This window comes from Pseudophryne corroboree, chromosome 4 (assembly GCF_028390025.1).
Source record: "Pseudophryne corroboree isolate aPseCor3 chromosome 4, aPseCor3.hap2, whole genome shotgun sequence".
Classification (NCBI taxonomy): Eukaryota; Metazoa; Chordata; class Amphibia; order Anura; family Myobatrachidae; genus Pseudophryne; species Pseudophryne corroboree.
The window spans coordinates 867,723,818-867,744,502 of record NC_086447.1 but is presented as its reverse complement, the minus strand read 5'-3'; the positions used below and the strand labels follow the sequence as shown (position 1 = coordinate 867,744,502).

At 51.0% G+C, this 20,685-nt stretch overlaps 1 protein-coding gene across 4 annotated transcripts in view; it reads left to right on the top strand.

The window, feature by feature from the left end:
- The window catches only part of PPP2R5D (protein phosphatase 2 regulatory subunit B'delta), a 155,513-nt gene that overhangs the window by 2,246 nt on the left and 132,582 nt on the right, over positions 1 to 20,685 (top strand). For all 4 annotated transcript variants that reach the window (XM_063918739.1, XM_063918742.1, XM_063918741.1 and 1 more), the window contains exon 2: positions 15,026 to 15,097. In XM_063918739.1, the coding sequence (XP_063774809.1) occupies positions 15,026 to 15,097 (72 nt within the window). The remainder of the gene's footprint in view (positions 1 to 15,025; positions 15,098 to 20,685) is intronic.

Genomic DNA, 20,685 nt, shown 5'->3' with positions numbered 1-20,685 from the left:
CACCCACAGTATGCATCCATAGAGAGAGAGAAAGAGACCACTCCCACCAACAGTGTGTATCCCGAGACTGCTCCCACCACCAGTGTGTATACAGAGAGAGATGCATAGCTCCTGCCCACAGTATGTATCCTTAGAGAGAGAGACAACTCCCACCCAGTGTGTATCCAGAGAAAGAGACAGCTTTCACCCGTAGTGTGTATCCAGAGAAAGAGACAGCTTTCACCCACAGTGTGTATCCATATATATATATATATATATATATATATATATATATATATAGAGAGAGAGAGAGACAGCTCCCACCTACAGTGTGTATGCAGAGAAAAAGGCCGCTCCTACCACAGTGTGTATCCATATAGAGAGAGAGACTGCTCCCACTTACAGTATGTATCCCACCCACAGTGTGTGTATACTGAGAGACTGCTCCCACCCACAGTGTGTGTATACTGAGAGACTGCTCCCACCCACAGTGTGTGTATACTGAGAGACTGCTCCCACCCACAGTGTGTGTATACTGAGAGACTGCTCCCACCCACAGTGTGTGTATACTGAGAGACTGCTCCCACCCACAGTGTGTGTATACTGAGAGACTGCTCCCACCCACAGTGTGTGTATACTGAGAGACTGCTCCCACCCACAGTGTGTGTATACTGAGAGACTGCTCCCACCCACAGTGTGTGTATACTGAGAGACTGCTCCCACCCACAGTGTGTGTATACTGAGAGACTGCTCCCACCCACAGTGTGTGTATACTGAGAGACTGCTCCCACCCACAGTGTGTGTATACTGAGAGACTGCTCCCGCCCACAGTGTGTGTATCCTGAGAGACTGCTCCCGCCCACAGTGTGTGTATCCTGAGAGACCGCTCCCGCCCACAGTGTGTGTATCCTGAGAGACCGCTCCCGCCCACAGTGTGTGTATCCTGAGAGACCGCTCCCGCCCACAGTGTGTGTATCCTGAGAGACCGCTCCCGCCCACAGTGTGTGTATCCTGAGAGACCGCTCCCGCCCACAGTGTGTGTATCCTGAGAGACCGCTCCCGCCCACAGTGTGTGTGTACCCTGAGAGACCGCTCCCGCCCACAGTGTGTGTGTATCCTGAGACCGCTCCCGCCCACAGTGTGTGTGTGTATCCTGAGACCGCTCCCGCCCACAGTGTGTGTGTATCCTGAGAGACCGCTCCCGCCCACAGTGTGTGTGTATCCTGAGACCGCTCCCGCCCACAGTGTGTGTGTATCCTGAGAGACCGCTCCCGCCCACAGTGTGTGTGTATCCTGAGAGACCGCTCCCGCCCACAGTGTGTGTGTATCCTGAGAGACCGCTCCCGCCCACAGTGTGTGTGTATCCTGAGAGACCGCTCCCGCCCACAGTGTGTGTGTATCCTGAGAGACTGCTCCCGCCCACAGTGTGTGTGTATCCTGAGAGACTGCTCCCGCCCACAGTGTGTGTGTATCCTGAGAGACAACACCCACCACCAGCGTACCTACAGAGAGAGAGAGAGAGATACATATCTCCCACCCACAGTATGCATCCATAGAGAGAGAGAGAAAGAGACCACTCCCACCAACAGTGTGTATCCCGGGACTGCTCCCACCACCAGTGTGTATACAGAGAGAGATGCATAGCTCCTGCCCACAGTATGTATCCTTAGAGAGAGAGACAACTCCCACCCAGTGTGTATCCAGAGAAAGAGACAGCTTTCACCCGTAGTGTGTATCCAGAGAAAGAGACAGCTTTCACCCACAGTGTGTATCTATATATATATATATATATATATATATATATATATATATATATATATATATATATATATATATATATATATATATAGAGAGAGAGAGAGAGACAGCTCCCACCTACAGTGTGTATGCAGAGAAAAAGGCCGCTCCTACCACAGTGTGTATCCATATAGAGAGAGAGACTGCTCCCACTTACAGTATGTATCCCACCCACAGTGTGTGTATACTGAGAGACTGCTCCCACCCACAGTGTGTGTATACTGAGAGACTGCTCCCACCCACAGTGTGTGTATACTGAGAGACTGCTCCCACCCACAGTGTGTGTATACTGAGAGACTGCTCCCACCCACAGTGTGTGTATACTGAGAGACTGCTCCCACCCACAGTGTGTGTATACTGAGAGACTGCTCCCACCCACAGTGTGTGTATACTGAGAGACTGCTCCCACCCACAGTGTGTGTATACTGAGAGACTGCTCCCACCCACAGTGTGTGTATACTGAGAGACTGCTCCCACCCACAGTGTGTGTATACTGAGAGACTGCTCCCACCACAGTGTGTGTATACTGAGAGACTGCTCCCACCCACAGTGTGTGTATACTGAGAGACTGCTCCCACCCACAGTGTGTGTATACTGAGAGACTGCTCCCACCCACAGTGTGTGTATACTGAGAGACTGCTCCCACCCACAGTGTGTGTATACTGAGAGACTGCTCCCACCCACAGTGTGTGTATCCTGAGAGACCGCTCCCGCCCACAGTGTGTGTGTACCCTGAGAGACCGCTCCCGCCCACAGTGTGTGTATCCTGAGAGACCGCTCCCGCCCACAGTGTGTGTATCCTGAGACCGCTCCCGCCCACAGTGTGTGTATCCTGAGAGACCGCTCCCGCCCACAGTGTGTGTGTACCCTGAGAGACCGCTCCCGCCCACAGTGTGTGTGTATCCTGAGAGACCGCTCCCGCCCACAGTGTGTGTGTATCCTGAGAGACCGCTCCCGCCCACAGTGTGTGTGTATCCTGAGACCGCTCCCGCCCACAGTGTGTGTGTATCCTGAGAGACGTGTGTATCCTGAGAGACCGCTCCCGCCCACAGTGTGTGTGTATCCTGAGAGACTGCTCCCGCCCACAGTGTGTGTGTATCCTGAGAGACAACACCCACCACCAGCGTACCTACAGAGAGAGAGAGAGAGAGATACATATCTCCCACCCACAGTATGCATCCATAGAGAGAGAGAAAGAGACCACTCCCACCAACAGTGTGTATCCCGGGACTGCTCCAACCACCAGTGTGTATACAGAGAGAGATGCATAGCTCCTGCCCACAGTATGTATCCTTAGAGAGAGAGACAACTCCCACCCAGTGTGTATCCAGAGAAAGAGACCGCTTTCACCCGTAGTGTGTATCCAGAGAAAGAGACAGCTTTCACCCACAGTGTGTATCCATATATATATATATAGAGAGAGAGAGAGACAGCTCCCACCTACAGTGTGTATGCAGAGAAAAAGGCCGCTCCTACCACAGTGTGTATCCATATAGAGAGAGAGACTGCTCCCACCTACAGTATGTATCCCACCCACAGTGTGTGTATACTGAGAGACTGCTCCCACCCACAGTGTGTGTATACTGAGAGACTGCTCCCACCCACAGTGTGTGTATACTGAGAGACTGCTCCCACCCACAGTGTGTGTATACTGAGAGACTGCTCCCACCCACAGTGTGTGTATACTGAGAGACTGCTCCCACCCACAGTGTGTGTATACTGAGAGACTGCTCCCACCCACAGTGTGTGTATACTGAGAGACTGCTCCCACCCACAGTGTGTGTATACTGAGAGACTGCTCCCACCCACAGTGTGTGTATACTGAGAGACTGCTCCCACCCACAGTGTGTGTATACTGAGAGACTGCTCCCACCCACAGTGTGTGTATACTGAGACTGCTCCCACCCACAGTGTGTGTATACTGAGAGACTGCTCCCGCTCACAGTGTGTGTATACTGAGAGACTGCTCCCGCCCACAGTGTGTGTATACTGAGAGACTGCTCCCGCCCACAGTGTGTGTATACTGAGAGACCGCTCCCGCCCACAGTGTGTGTATACTGAGACCGCTCCCGCCCACAGTGTGTGTATACTGAGAGACCGCTCCCCCCCACAGTGTGTGTATACTGAGAGACCGCTCCCCCAACAGTGTGTGTATACTGAGAGAAAGCACCCATCACCAGCGTATATACAGAGAGAGAGATACATAGCTCCCACCCACAGTATGCATCCATAGAGAGCGAAAAAGAGACGGCTCCCACCCACAGTGTGTATCCCGGGACAGCTCCCACCCACAGTGTGTATCCAGGGAAAGAGACGGCTCCCACCCACAGTGTGTATCCAGAGAAAGACCAGCTCCCACCCACAGTGTGTATCCAGAGAAAGAGACCGCTCCCACCCACAGTGTGTATCTAGAGAAAGAGACAGCTCCCACCCACAGTGTGTATCCAGAGAAAGAGACAGCTCCCACCCACAGTGTGTATCCAGAGAAAGACCAGCTCCCACCCACAGTGTGTATCCAGAGAAAGAGACAGCACCCACCCACAGTGTGTATCTAGAGAAAGAGACAGCTCCCACCCACAGTGTGTATCTAGAGAAAGAGACAGCTCCCACCCACAGTGTGTATCTAGAGAAAGAGACAGCTCCCACCCACAGTGTGTATCCAGAGAAAGAGACCGCTCCCACCCACAGTGTGTATCCAGAGAAAGAGACCGCTCCCACCCACAGTGTGTATCCAGCGATACAGCTCCCACCACCATTTTATGGGGTAAATGTATGAAGCAGTGATAAGAGTAGAGAAGTGAGCCAGTGGAGACGTTGGCCATGGCAACTCTGTATCATTTTATAGTAAGCAAATTATAAATGTTACTTCAATGCTGATTGCTTGCAATGGACAACTTCTCCACTGGCTCACTTCTCCCCTCTCCACTCATATCACTGCTACATACATTTATCCCTAAATACAGAGAGAGAGAGAGATGCATACTGTAGCTACCTCCCACAGTGTGTATCCAGAGAGACTGGTCCCTCCACCAGAATATATACACACACACACACACACACACACACACACACACACACACACACACACACACACACACACACACACCTTGCACCCTGTCATAGAGACAGCACCCTTCAATGTGTATCCAGATTGAGATAGCTCCACCCTACCAGTGTTTATTCAGAGTGAGACAGCTCCCCACAATTTTGTATCCAGAGAGAGAGACAGGCCCCCCCCCCCCCAACACTGTGTATCCAGAGAGACTACATCCCCTCCACCCCTACCAATGCACCTTCGGAGGAAGACGGCTCCTCCCACCAGTACGCATCCGGAGAGAGAGATACGCCGTCCGTGAGTGTGTATCCAGAGTGAGGGAGACGGCCCCTCCCGGAGTGTGTATCCAGAGTGAGGGAGACGGCCCCTCCCGGAGTGTGTATCCAGAGTGAGGGAGAGAGACAGTTCCTTCCTGGAGTGTGTATCCAGAGTGAGAGAGACGGCCCCTCCTGGAGTGTGTATCCAGAGTAAGAGAAATGTCCGCTCCTGGAGTGTGTATCCAGAGTGAGGGGGAGAGAGAGTTCCTTCCTGGAGTGTGTATCCAGAGTGAGAGAGACGGCCCCTCCTGGAGTGTGTATCCAGAGTAAGAGAAACGTCCGCTCCTGGAGTGTGTATCCAGAGTGAGGGAGAGAGACAGTTCCTTCCTGGAGTGTGTATCCAGAGTGAGAGAGACGGCCCCTCCTGGAGTGTGTATCCAGAGTAAGAGAAACGTCCGCTCCTGGAGTGTGTATCCAGAGTGAGGGAGAGAGAGAGTTCCTTCCTGGAGTGTGTATCCAGAGTAAGAGAGACTGCCCCTCCTTGAGTGTGTATCCAGAGTGAGGGAGAGAGACAGTTCCTTCATGGAGTGTGTATCCAGAGTAAGAGAGACGGCCCCTCCTGGAGTGTGTATCCAGAGTAAGAGAGATGGCCCCTCCTTGAGTGTGTATCCAGAGTGAGGGAGAGACAGTTCCTTCCTGGAGTGTGTATCCAGAGTAAGAGAGACAGCCCCTCCTGGAGTGTGTATCCAGAGTAAGAGAGACAGCCCCTCCTGGAGTGTGTATCCAGAGTAAGAGAGACGGCCCCTCCTTGAGTGTGTATCCAGAGTGAGGGAGAGAGACAGTTCCTTCCTGGAGTGTGTATCCAGAGTAAGAGAGACGGCCCCTCCTGGAGTGTGTATCCAGAGTAAGAGAGATGGCCCCTCCTTGAGTGTGTATCCAGAGTAAGAGAAACGTCCGCTCCTGGAGTGTGTATCCAGAGTGAGGGAGAGAGACAGTTCCTTCCTGGAGTGTGTATCCAGAGTGAGAGAGACGGCCCCTCCTGGAGTGTGTATCCAGAGTAAGAGAGACAGCCCCTCCTGGAGTGTGTATCCAGAGTAAGAGAGACGGCCCCTCCTTGAGTGTGTATCCAGAGTGAGGGAGAGAGACAGTTCCTTCCTGGAGTGTGTATCCAGAGTAAGAGAGACGGCCCCTCCTGGAGTGTGTATCCAGAGTAAGAGAGATGGCCCCTCCTTGAGTGTGTATCCAGAGTGAGGGAGAGACAGTTCCTTCCTGGAGTGTGTATCCAGAGTAAGAGAGACGGCCCCTCCTGGAGTGTGTATCCAGAGTGAGGGAGAGAGTTCCTTCCTGGAGTGTGTATCCAGAGTAAGAGAGACGGCCCCTCCTTGAGTGTGTATCCAGAGTGAGGGAGAGAGACAGTTCCTTCCTGGAGTGTGTATCCAGAGTAAGAGAGACTGCCCCTCCTGGAGTGTGTATCCAGAGTAAGAGAGATGGCCCCTCCTTGAGTGTGTATCCAGAGTGAGGGAGAGACAGTTCCTTCCTGGAGTGTGTATCCAGAGTAAGAGAGACGGCCCCTCCTAGAGTGTGTATCCAGAGTGAGGGAGAGAGTTCCTTCCTGGAGTGTGTATCCAGAGTAAGAGAGACGGCCCCTCCTGGAGTGTGTATCCAGAGTAAGGGTGCATACACACGGTGAGATTCGGACTTATCCGATTCTCACCGTGCGACAGGGGGCCGGGTCGGCACTTAGCCAGTATCGCAAGCACATAATAACTGTGCTTGCGATGCTGGCTATGTGCGATTTCAATCCTGACTATCTCTTCTATAGAGATAGTCAGGATTGACTTGCCTGCACAGCCTATTTTTTCTTCCGATGCCGACCGCGCGGGGCCGCGCATCGGCATCGGATCGGGATCGCAAGGTGACTGTCACCTTGCGATCTGCACTATATTTTCTTCCGATTCTGACTATATAGTCAGAATCGGAAGAAAATATCTTACCGTGTGTACACACCTTTAGGGTGTGTACACACGGTGAGATCCTTGCTATGTCCTATTTTTACTTGCGATTTCCCCTGAACTCCCCGGAGGCCAGATAGTACAGATTTTGACTAACTTTTCTTGAGATCTGGACTATGTGTGCTTACGATTTTGGCTTATGTGAGATTTTGGCTTATGTGAGATGTCATTGACATGTGAGATGAACTAGATAGGACACCGATCTAGCAAGGATTGACTTGCCTGCACAGCCTATCTTTTCTTGCGATGCCGACCTGGCGGGACCGCGCATCGGGATCGCAAGGTGACTTTCACCTTGCGATCTGCACTAACTTTTCTTACGATTTTGACTATATAGTCAAAATCTTAAGAAAAAATCTCACCGTGTGTACAAACCCTAAGAGAGATGGCCCCTCTTTGAGTGTGTATCCAGAGTGAGGGAGAGAGTTCCTTCCTGGAGTGTGTATCCAGAGTAAGAGAGACAGCCCCTCCTCGAGTGTGTATCCAGAGTAAGAGAGATGGCCCCTCCTTGAGTGTGTATCCAGAGGGAGGGAGAGACACCGTTCCTTCCTGGAGTTTTCTCTCTGGAGCAAACTCCCGGCGCTATTCAACTGTCAGTGAATTGAATCGACCCCAATGTGTATACAGAGAGAGAGCCCTTCCCACAGTGTGTATACAGGGAGAGAGAGAAACACACACACACACACACACACACACACACACACACACACACACAGCCCTTCCCCCAGTGTGTATACAGAGAGAGAGAGAGATGGCTCTTCCCACAACGTGTATACAGAGAGAGAGAGACGGCCCTTCCCACAATGGGGGTAATTCTGAGTTGATCGCAGCAGCAAGTTTGTTAGCAATTGGGCAAAACCATGTGCACTGCAGGTGGGGCAGATATAACGTGCAGAGAGAGTTAGATTTGGGTGGGTTATATTGCTTCTGTGCAGGGTAAATACTGGCTGCTTTATTTTTACACCGCAATTTAGATTTCAGTTTGAACACACCACACCCAAATCTAACTCTCTCTGCACGTTATAGCTGCCCCCCTGCAGTGCACATGGTTTTGCCCAACTGCTAACAAAGTTATTGCTGCGATCAACTGAGAATTAGGCCCAGTGTGTATACAGAGAGAGACAGCCCTTCCCACAATGTGTATACAGAGAGAGACAGCCCTTCCCACAATGTGTATACAGAGAGAGACAGCACTTCCCACAATGTGTATACAGAGAGAGACAGCCCTTCCCACAATGTGTATACAGAGAGAGACAGCCCTTCCCACAATGTGTATACAGAGAGAGACAGCCCTTCCCACAATGTGTATACAGAGAGAGACAGCCCTTCCCACAATGTGTATACAGAGAGAGACAGCCCTTCCCACAATGTGTATACAGAGAGAGACAGCCCTTCCCACAATGTGTTTACAGAGAGAGACAGCCCTTCCCACAATGTGTATACAGAGAGAGACAGCCCTTCCCACAATGTGTATACAGAGAGACAGCCCTTCCCACAATGTGTATACAGAGAGACAGCCCTTCCCACAATGTGTATACAGAGAGAGACAGCCCTTCCCACAATGTGTATACAGAGAGACAGCCCTTCCCACAATGTGTATACAGAGAGACAGCCCTTCCCACAATGTGTATACAGAGAGAGACAGCCCTTCCCACAATGTGTATACAGAGAGAGACAGCCCTTCCCACAATGTGTATACAGAGAGACAGCCCTTCCCACAATGTGTATACAGAGAGAGACAGCCCTTCCCACAATGTGTATACAGAGAGACAGCCCTTCCCACAATGTGTATACAGAGAGACAGCCCTTCCCACAATGTGTATACAGAGAGAGACAGCCCTTCCCACAATGTGTATACAGAGAGAGACAGCCCTTCCCACAATGTGTATACAGAGAGAGACAGCCCTTCCCACAATGTGTATACAGAGAGAGACAGCCCTTCCCACAATGTGTATACAGAGAGAGACGGCCCTTCCCACAATGTGTATACAGAGAGAGACGGCCCTTCCCACAATGTGTATACAGAGAGAGACGGCCCTTCCCACAATGTGTATACAGAGAGACGGCCCTTCCCACAATGTGTATACAGAGAGAGACGGCCCTTCCCACAATGTGTATACAGAGAGAGACGGCCCTTCCCACAATGTGTATACAGAGAGAGACGGCCCTTCCCACAATGTGTATACAGAGAGAGACGGCCCTTCCCACAATGTGTATACAGAGAGACGGCCCTTCCCACAATGTGTATACAGAGAGAGACGGCCCTTCCCACAATGTGTATACAGAGAGAGACGGCCCTTCCCACAATGTGTATACAGAGAGAGACGGCCCTTCCCACAATGTGTATACAGAGAGAGACGGCCCTTCCCACAATGTGTATACAGAGAGAGACGGCCCTTCCCACAATGTGTATACAGAGAGAGACGGCCCTTCCCACAATGTGTATACAGAGAGAGACGGCCCTTCCCACAATGTGTATACAGAGAGAGACGGCCCTTCCCACAATGTGTATACAGAGAGAGACGGCCCTTCCCACAATGTGTATACAGAGAGAGACGGCCCTTCCCACAATGTGTATACAGAGAGAGAGACGGCCCTTCCCACAATGTGTATACAGAGAGAGAGACGGCCCTTCCCACAATGTGTATACAGAGAGAGAGACGGCCCTTCCCACAATGTGTATACAGAGAGAGAGACGGCCCTTCCCACAATGTGTATACAGAGAGAGAGACGGCCCTTCCCACAATGTGTATACAGAGAGAGAGACGGCCCTTCCCACAATGTGTATACAGAGAGAGAGACGGCCCTTCCCACAATGTGTATACAGAGAGAGAGACGGCCCTTCCCACAATGTGTATACAGAGAGAGAGACGGCCCTTCCCACAATGTGTATACAGAGAGAGAGACGGCCCTTCCCACAATGTGTATACAGAGAGAGAGACGGCCCTTCCCACAATGTGTATACAGAGAGAGAGACGGCCCTTCCCACAATGTGTATACAGAGAGAGAGACGGCCCTTCCCACAATGTGTATACAGAGAGAGAGACGGCCCTTCCCACAATGTGTATACAGAGAGAGAGACGGCCCTTCCCACAATGTGTATACAGAGAGAGAGACGGCCCTTCCCACAATGTGTATACAGAGAGAGAGACGGCCCTTCCCACAATGTGTATACAGAGAGAGAGACGGCCCTTCCCACAATGTGTATACAGAGAGAGAGACGGCCCTTCCCACAATGTGTATACAGAGAGAGAGACGGCCCTTCCCACAATGTGTATACAGAGAGAGAGACGGCCCTTCCCACAATGTGTATACAGAGAGAGAGACGGCCCTTCCCACAATGTGTATACAGAGAGAGAGACGGCCCTTCCCACAATGTGTATACAGAGAGAGAGACGGCCCTTCCCACAATGTGTATACAGAGAGAGAGACGGCCCTTCCCACAATGTGTATACAGAGAGAGAGACGGCCCTTCCCACAATGTGTATACAGAGAGAGAGACGGCCCTTCCCACAATGTGTATACAGAGAGAGAGACGGCCCTTCCCACAATGTGTATACAGAGAGAGAGACGGCCCTTCCCACAATGTGTATACAGAGAGAGAGACGGCCCTTCCCACAATGTGTATACAGAGAGAGAGACGGCCCTTCCCACAATGTGTATACAGAGAGAGAGACGGCCCTTCCCACAATGTGTATACAGAGAGAGAGACGGCCCTTCCCACAATGTGTATACAGAGAGAGAGACGGCCCTTCCCACAATGTGTATACAGAGAGAGAGACGGCCCTTCCCACAATGTGTATACAGAGAGAGAGACGGCCCTTCCCACAATGTGTATACAGAGAGAGAGACGGCCCTTCCCACAATGTGTATACAGAGAGAGAGACGGCCCTTCCCACAATGTGTATACAGAGAGAGAGACGGCCCTTCCCACAATGTGTATACAGAGAGAGAGACGGCCCTTCCCACAATGTGTATACAGAGAGAGAGACGGCCCTTCCCACAATGTGTATACAGAGAGAGAGACGGCCCTTCCCACAATGTGTATACAGAGAGAGAGACGGCCCTTCCCACAATGTGTATACAGAGAGAGAGACGGCCCTTCCCACAATGTGTATACAGAGAGAGAGACGGCCCTTCCCACAATGTGTATACAGAGAGAGAGACGGCCCTTCCCACAATGTGTATACAGAGAGAGAGACGGCCCTTCCCACAATGTGTATACAGAGAGAGAGACGGCCCTTCCCACAATGTGTATACAGAGAGAGAGACGGCCCTTCCCACAATGTGTATACAGAGAGAGAGACGGCCCTTCCCACAATGTGTATACAGAGAGAGAGACGGCCCTTCCCACAATGTGTATACAGAGAGAGAGACGGCCCTTCCCACAATGTGTATACAGAGAGAGAGAGACGGCCCTTCCCACAATGTGTATACAGAGAGACGGCCCTTCCCACAATGTGTATACAGAGAGAGAGAGACGGCCCTTCCCACAATGTGTATACAGAGAGAGAGAGACGGCCCTTCCCACAATGTGTATACAGAGAGAGAGAGACGGCCCTTCCCACAATGTGTATACAGAGAGAGAGACGGCCCTTCCCACAATGTGTATACAGAGAGAGAGACGGCCCTTCCCACAATGTGTATACAGAGAGAGAGACGGCCCTTCCCACAATGTGTATACAGAGAGAGAGACGGCCCTTCCCACAATGTGTATACAGAGAGAGAGACGGCCCTTCCCACAATGTGTATACAGAGAGAGAGACGGCCCTTCCCACAATGTGTATACAGAGAGAGAGACGGCCCTTCCCACAATGTGTATACAGAGAGAGAGACGGCCCTTCCCACAATGTGTATACAGAGAGAGAGACGGCCCTTCCCACAATGTGTATACAGAGAGAGAGACGGCCCTTCCCACAATGTGTATACAGAGAGAGAGACGGCCCTTCCCACAATGTGTATCCAGAGAGAGAGACGGCCCTTCCCACAATGTGTATCCAGAGAGAGAGACGGCCCTTCCCACAATGTGTATCCAGAGAGAGAGACGGCCCTTCCCACAATGTGTATCCAGAGAGAGAGACGGCCCTTCCCACAATGTGTATCCAGAGAGAGAGACGGCCCTTCCCACAATGTGTATCCAGAGAGAGAGACGGCCCTTCCCACAATGTGTATCCAGAGAGAGAGACGGCCCTTCCCACAATGTGTATCCAGAGAGAGAGACGGCCCTTCCCACAATGTGTATCCAGAGAGAGAGACGGCCCTTCCCACAATGTGTATCCAGAGAGAGAGACGGCCCTTCCCACAATGTGTATCCAGAGAGAGAGACGGCCCTTCCCACAATGTGTATCCAGAGAGAGAGACGGCCCTTCCCACAATGTGTATCCAGAGAGAGAGACGGCCCTTCCCACAATGTGTATCCAGAGAGAGAGACGGCCCTTCCCACAATGTGTATCCAGAGAGAGAGACGGCCCTTCCCACAATGTGTATCCAGAGAGAGAGACGGCCCTTCCCACAATGTGTATCCAGAGAGAGAGACGGCCCTTCCCACAATGTGTATCCAGAGAGAGAGACGGCCCTTCCCACAATGTGTATCCAGAGAGAGAGACGGCCCTTCCCACAATGTGTATCCAGAGAGAGAGACGGCCCTTCCCACAATGTGTATCCAGAGAGAGAGACGGCCCTTCCCACAATGTGTATCCAGAGAGAGAGACGGCCCTTCCCACAATGTGTATCCAGAGAGAGAGACGGCCCTTCCCACAATGTGTATCCAGAGAGAGAGACGGCCCTTCCCACAATGTGTATCCAGAGAGAGAGACGGCCCTTCCCACAATGTGTATCCAGAGAGAGAGACGGCCCTTCCCACAATGTGTATCCAGAGAGAGAGACGGCCCTTCCCACAATGTGTATCCAGAGAGAGAGACGGCCCTTCCCACAATGTGTATCCAGAGAGAGAGACGGCCCTTCCCACAATGTGTATCCAGAGAGAGAGACGGCCCTTCCCACAATGTGTATCCAGAGAGAGAGACGGCCCTTCCCACAATGTGTATCCAGAGAGAGAGACGGCCCTTCCCACAATGTGTATCCAGAGAGAGAGACGGCCCTTCCCACAATGTGTATCCAGAGAGAGAGACGGCCCTTCCCACAATGTGTATCCAGAGAGAGAGACGGCCCTTCCCACAATGTGTATCCAGAGAGAGAGACGGCCCTTCCCACAATGTGTATCCAGAGAGAGAGACGGCCCTTCCCACAATGTGTATCCAGAGAGAGAGACGGCCCTTCCCACAATGTGTATCCAGAGAGAGAGACGGCCCTTCCCACAATGTGTATCCAGAGAGAGAGACGGCCCTTCCCACAATGTGTATCCAGAGAGAGAGACGGCCCTTCCCACAATGTGTATCCAGAGAGAGAGACGGCCCTTCCCACAATGTGTATCCAGAGAGAGAGACGGCCCTTCCCACAATGTGTATCCAGAGAGAGAGACGGCCCTTCCCACAATGTGTATCCAGAGAGAGAGACGGCCCTTCCCACAATGTGTATCCAGAGAGAGAGACGGCCCTTCCCACAATGTGTATCCAGAGAGAGAGACGGCCCTTCCCACAATGTGTATCCAGAGAGAGAGACGGCCCTTCCCACAATGTGTATCCAGAGAGAGAGACGGCCCTTCCCACAATGTGTATCCAGAGAGAGAGACGGCCCTTCCCACAATGTGTATCCAGAGAGAGAGACGGCCCTTCCCACAATGTGTATCCAGAGAGAGAGACGGCCCTTCCCACAATGTGTATCCAGAGAGAGAGACGGCCCTTCCCACAATGTGTATCCAGAGAGAGAGACGGCCCTTCCCACAATGTGTATCCAGAGAGAGAGACGGCCCTTCCCACAATGTGTATCCAGAGAGAGAGACGGCCCTTCCCACAATGTGTATCCAGAGAGAGAGACGGCCCTTCCCACAATGTGTATCCAGAGAGAGAGACGGCCCTTCCCACAATGTGTATCCAGAGAGAGAGACGGCCCTTCCCACAATGTGTATCCAGAGAGAGAGAGAGAGACGGCCCTTCCCACAATGTGTATCCAGAGACAGCCCTTCCCACAATGGGGGTAATTCCAAGTTGATCGCAGCAGGAATTTAGTTAGCAACTGGGCAAAACCATGTGCACTGCAGGGGAGGCAGATTTAACATGTGCAGAGAGAGTTAGATTTGGGTGGGGTGTGTTCAATCTGCAATCTAAATTGCAGTGTAAAAATAAAGCAGCCAGTATTTACCCTGCACAGAAATAAAATAACCCACCCAAATCTAACTCTCTCTGCAAATGTTATCTCTGCCTCCCCTGCAGTGCACATGGTTTTGCCCAATTGCTAACTAAATTCCTGCTGCGATTAACTTGGAATTACCCCCAATGTGTATACAGAGACAGCCCTTCACACAATGTGTATCCAGAGAGAGAGACAGCCCTTCACACAATGTGTATCCAGAGAGAGAGACAGCCCTTCACACAATGTGTATCCAGAGAGAGAGACAGCCCTTCCCACAATGTGTATCCAGAGAGAGTGACAGCATTTCCCACAATGTGTATCCAGAGAGAGTGACAGCATTTCCCACAATGTGTATCCAGAGAGAGTGACAGCCCTTCCCACAATGTGTATCCAGAGAGAGTGACAGCCCTTCCCGCAATGTGTTTCCAGAGAGAGAGAGAGAGACAGCCCTTCCCACAATGTGTATACATAGAGAGAGACAGCCCTTCCCGCAATGTGTTTCCAGAGAGAGAGAGAGAGACAGCCCTTCCCACAATGTGTATACATAGAGAGAGACAGCCCTTCCCACAATGTGTATACAGAGAGAGAGACGGCCCTTCCCACAATGTGTATACATAGAGAGAGAGAGGGTCAGCAGTTTGATATTTTCTGTACTTTATGTTGTTGCTGTTTAGGAGCCCGTGAAGGTTGCAGCTGGGAGACCAGCAGTAAAGAGCAGTAAAGATGGAGGAGGGACACCTGAGGAGGTGAGTGCTGGTGTCCTGGCTGTACAACATTTGGCAGACACTGTGTTCTGTGTGTTGGTTTCTTGTGAGATAGAAAATAGAAGATATTAATTATCCTAAAAATGTAAACATGGCTATCAGAAAAATGCATAGCAGAGGAAAGACCTTGCATCGACTAGACAATAGGTTGTCCTGTTTCTACATCACGTCTAATGGAGGTAACTATAGGGCTACACAGTCCATGGGTCAATTAATCTCAAAGGGGGCGAGTTGCCGTTGCAATGGAGTGGAAATGCCACCACAATTCCCCCCCCCCCTCTTGCAGCACGATCTAGTCTTGGACTGTATTGGGATGCAAACAAAAATCTGCTAGGTACCGTTAATGCGACATAAAAATAAGATTTTAAACCTACCGGTAAATCTTTTTCTCGTAGTCCATAGAGGATGCTGGGGACTCCGTAAGGACCATGGGGATAGACGGGCTCCGCAGGAGACAAGGGCACTTTAAGAAAGACTTTAGGATTTGGGTGTGCACTGGCTCCTCCCTCTATGCCCCTCCTCCAGACCTCAGTTAGAGAAACTGTGCCCAGAGGAGACGGACAGTACAAGGAAAGGATTTTTGTTAAACCAAGGGCAAGATTCATACCAGCCCACACCAATCACACCATATGACTTGTGATAAACTAACCAGTTAACAGTATGAAATTCAACATAGCTTCAGTTGGAAACTGAAAGCAACCATAACATAACCCTTATGTAAGCAAAACTAGTCTTGCAGAAGTAGTCCGCACTTGGGACGGGCGCCCAGCATCCTCTACGGACTATGAGAAAAAGATTTACCGGTAGGTTTAAAATCTTATTTTCTCTTACGTCCTAGAGGATGCTGGGGACTCCGTAAGGACCATGGGGATTGTACCAAAGCTCCCAAACGGGCGGGAGAGTGCGGATGACTCTGCAGCACCGATTGAGCAAACAGGAAGTCCTCCTCAGCCAGGGTATCAAATTTGTAGAATTTCGCAAACGTGTTTGCCCCTGACCAAGTAGCCGCTCGGCACAGCTGTAGTGCCGAGACCCCTCGGGCAGCCGCCCAAGAAGAGGCCACTTTCCTAGTGGAATGGGCCTTGAGTGATTTAGGTAACGGCAATCTAGCCGTCGTATGCGCCTGCTGAATCGTGGTACAGATCCAGCGAGCAATAGTCTGCTTTGACGCAGGAGCGCCAACCTTGTTGGCTGCATACAGGATAAACAGCGATTCAGTTTACCTGACTTTGGCCGTCCTGGCCACGTAAATTTTCAAAGCCCTGACTACATCCAGATACTCGGAATTCTCCAAGTCTCGTGTAGCCACCGGCACCACAATAGGTTGGTTCATATGAAAGGATGACACCACCTTAGGCAAGAATTGAGGACGGGTCCGCAATTCCGCCCTATCCATATGGAGAACTAGATAGGGGCTTTTGTGAGACAAAGCCGCCAATTCTGACACTCGCCTAGCCGAAGCTAAGGCCAACAACATGACCACCTTCCAAGTGAGATATTTTAACTCTACTGTCTGAAGTGGTTCAAACCAGTGCGACTTAAGGAAACACAAAACCACGTTAAGGTCCCAAGGCGCCACCGGAGGTACAAAAGGAGGCTGAATATGAAGCACTCCCTTTACAAAAGTTTGTATTTCAGGAAGTGAAGCCAATTCTTTTTGAAAGAAAATGGACAATGCCGAAATCTGAACCTTAGTAGAGCCTAATTTTAGGCCCAAATTCACTCCAGTTTGTAGAAAGTGAAGGAAACGGCCCAGATGGAATTCTTCCGTAGGAGCATTCCTGGCCTCACACCAAGCAACATATTTACGCCATATACGGTGATAATGTTTAGCTGTCACATCCTTCCTAGCCTTTATCAGAGTAGGAATGACCTCATCCGGAATGCCCTTTTCCGCTAGGATCCGGCGTTCAACCGCCATGCCGTCAAACGCAGCCGCGGTAAGTCTTGGAACAGACAGGGCCCCTGTTGCAACAGGTCCTGTCTTAGAGGAAGATGCCACGGATCTTCTGTGAGCATCTCCTGCAATTCCGGGTACCAGGCCCTTCGTGGCCAATCTGGAACAATGAGAATTGTCCGAACTCCTCCTTTTCTTATTATTCTCAACACCTTTGGGATGAGAGGAAGAGGAGGAAAAACATATACTGAGTGGAACACCCACGGTGTCACTAGTGCGTCCACCGCTACCGCCTGAGGGTCTCTTGACCTGGCGCAATACCTTTGCAGTTTTTTGTTTAGGCGGGACGCCATCATGTCTATCTGGGGCAGGCCCCACTGGCTTGCAGTCTGTGTGAAGACTTCCTGATGAAGTCCCCACTCTCCCGGAAGTCTGCTTCCCAGTTGTCCACTCCCGGAATGAACACTGCTGATAGGGCACTTACATGGTTTTCCGCCCAGCGTAGAATCTTTGTGGCTTCCGCCATTGCCACTCTGCTCTTTGTGCCGCCCTGGCGGTTTACATGAGCTACTGAGGTGATGTTGTCTGACTGGATCAGAACTGTTAAGTCGCGAAGCAAAGTCTCCGCTTGACGAAGGGCGTTGAATATGGCCCTTAGCTCCAGGACGTTGATGTGAAGACAAGTCTCCTGACTTGACCAAAGACCCTGGAAGTTCCTTCCTTGTGTGACTGCACCCCAACCTCGGAGGCTCGCGTCCGTGGTCACCAGGACCCAGTCCTGAATGCCGAATCTGCGGCCCTCTAGAAGGTGAGCACTCTGCAGCCACCACAGGAGAGACACCCTGGCCCTGGGGGACAGGGTGATCAACCGATGCATTTGTAGATGCGACCCGGACCATTTGTCCAGTAGGTCCCATTGGAAGGTCCTCACATGGAACCTGCCGAATGGAATGGCCTCGTAAGATGCCACCATCTTTCCCAGGACTCGCGTGCAGTGATGCGCTGACACCTGTTTTGGTTTCAATAGGTTCCTGACCAAAGTCACGAGTTCTTGAGCCTTTTCTATCGGCAGATACACCCTTTTCTGGTCCGTATCCAGAATCGTGCCCAAGAAGGGTAGACGAGTCGTAGGAACCAGCTGCGACTTCGGGATATTGAGAATCCAGCCGTGTTGCTGTAACACCTTCAGTGAAAGTGACACACTGTTCAGTAATTGTTCTCTTGATCTCGCTTTTATGAGGAGATCATCCAAGTACGGGATAATCGTGACACCTTGCTTGCGCAGGAGCACCATCCTTTCCGCCATTACCTTGGTGAAAATTCTCGGGGCCGTGGAAAGCCCAAACGGCAACGTCTGAAATTGGTAATGACAATCCTGTACCGCAAATCTCCGGTACGCCTGATGAGGTGGATATATGGGAACATGAAGGTATCCATCCTTTATGTCCAGAGATACCATAAAATCTCCCCCTTCCAGGCTGGCGATGACTGCCCTGAGCGATTCCATCTTGAATTTGAACCTTTTCAAGTATAGGTTCAGGGATTTTAAATTTAAAATGGGTCTGACCGAACCGTCCGGTTTCGGGACCACAAACAGGGTTGAGTAATATCCCCTGCCCTGTTGAAGCGGGGGAACCTTGACCACCACCTGTTGAAGATACAATTTGTCGATTGCATTTAACACTATCTCCCGTTCTTGAGGAGACGTTGGCAGAGCCAATTTGAAAAACCGGCGAGGAGGCACCTCTTCGAATTCCAGTTTGTAACCTAGGGAAACAATTTCTATTACCCAGGGATCCACCTGTGAGTGGGCCCAGATGTGGCTGAAAATTCGAAGACGTGTCCCCACTGGGGCGGACTCCCTTAGTGGAGCCCCAGCATCATGCGGCGGATTTTGCAGAGGCCGGGGAGGACTTCTGTTCCTGGGAACTAGCTGTGTTGTGCAGCTTTTTCCCTCTGCCCTTACCTCTGGCAAGAAAGGACGATCCACAGCCTGCCTTGTTTCTATTTGATCGAAAGGACTGCATTTGATAATGCAGTGCTTTTTAGGTTGTGAGGGAATATAAGGTAAAAAATTAGATTTGCCTGCTGTAGCAGTGGAGACCAGGTCCGAGAGACCTTCCCCAAACAATTCCTCACCCTTGTAAGGTAAAACCTCCATATGCCTTTTTGAGTCTGCATCACCTGTCCATTGTCTGGTCCAAAGGACTCTTCTAGCCGAGATCGACATAGCGTTGATTCTCGAACCCAATAGACCAATGTCTCTTTGTGCATCTCTCATATATAAGACAGCATCTTTTATATGTCCTAGGGTCAATAGGATGGTATCCTTATCCAGGGTATCAAATTCCGCTGATAAGGTATCTGTCCATGCTGCTACAGCACTACACACCCATGCCGATGCAATAGCCGGTCTGAGTAAGGTACCTGAATGTGTATGAATGGACTTCAGGGTAACCTCCTGCTTGCGATCAGCAGGATCCCTGAGGGTAGCCGTATCTTGGGAAGGCAGCGCTACCTTTTTGGATAAACGTGTCAAAGCTTTGTCCACCCTAGGGGATGATTCCCGCCGTATCCTGTCCGTTGGCGGGAAAGGATACTCCATAAGAATCCTTTTGGGAATCTGCAGTTTCTTGTCTGGAGATTCCCAAGCTTTTTCACATAACTCGTTCAGCTCATGTGAGGGGGGAAAATTTTATCTCCGTTTTCTTTCCATTATACATGTGTACCCGCGTGTCAGGGACAGGGGGTTCCTCTGTGATATGCAAAACATCTTTGATTGCAATAATCATATATCGAATACATTTAGCCACCTTTGGCTGTAATCTTGCATCATCATATTTGACACTGGAGTCAAAATCCGTGTCGGTATCCGTGTCAACTATTTGGGATAGTGGGCGCTTTAGGGACCCCGAAGGTCCCTGCGACATAGGTACAGGCATGGGTTGACTCCCTGACTGTTCCCTAGCTTCAGCTTTATCCAATCTTTTGTGCAATAAATTTACATTGGCACTTAAAACATTCCACATATCCATCCAGTCAGGTGTCGGCGCCGTTGACGGCGACACCACATTCATTTGCTCCTCCTCCTACCTCGAAAAGCCTTCTACCTCAGACATGTCGACACACACGTACCGACACACCACACACTCAGGGAACCCTCTTATCTGAGGACAGTTCCCCCACAAGGCCCTTAGGAGAGACAGAGAGAGAGTATGCCAGCGCTATAATAACCCAGGACAAAAACACAATATTTATGTTTACCCAGATAGCGCTTTTATACTCAATTCGCCAATTATGTGCCCCCCCTCTACTTTAAAACCCTCTTGTCACCGTGATCTAAGCAGGGGAGAGTCCGGGGAGCTTCCTCTCAGCGGTGCTGTGGAGAAAAAATGGCGCTGGTGAGTGCTGAGGGAGAAGCCCCGCCCCTTCGGCGGCGTGCTTCTGTCCCGCTCTAAAATACAAAACTTTGGCGGGGGCTCGTAGGTATATACAGTGTCCGGCTGTATATACCCATCTTTTGTCAGGAGAGGTTTATTTGCTGCCCAGGGCGCCCCCCGCGCCCTGCACCCTTACAGTGACACAGTTTGTGAAGTGAATGGGAGCAATAGCGCACAGCTGCAGTGCTGTGCGTTACCTCGGTGAAGAACATTGAAGTCTTCTGCCGCCTCTG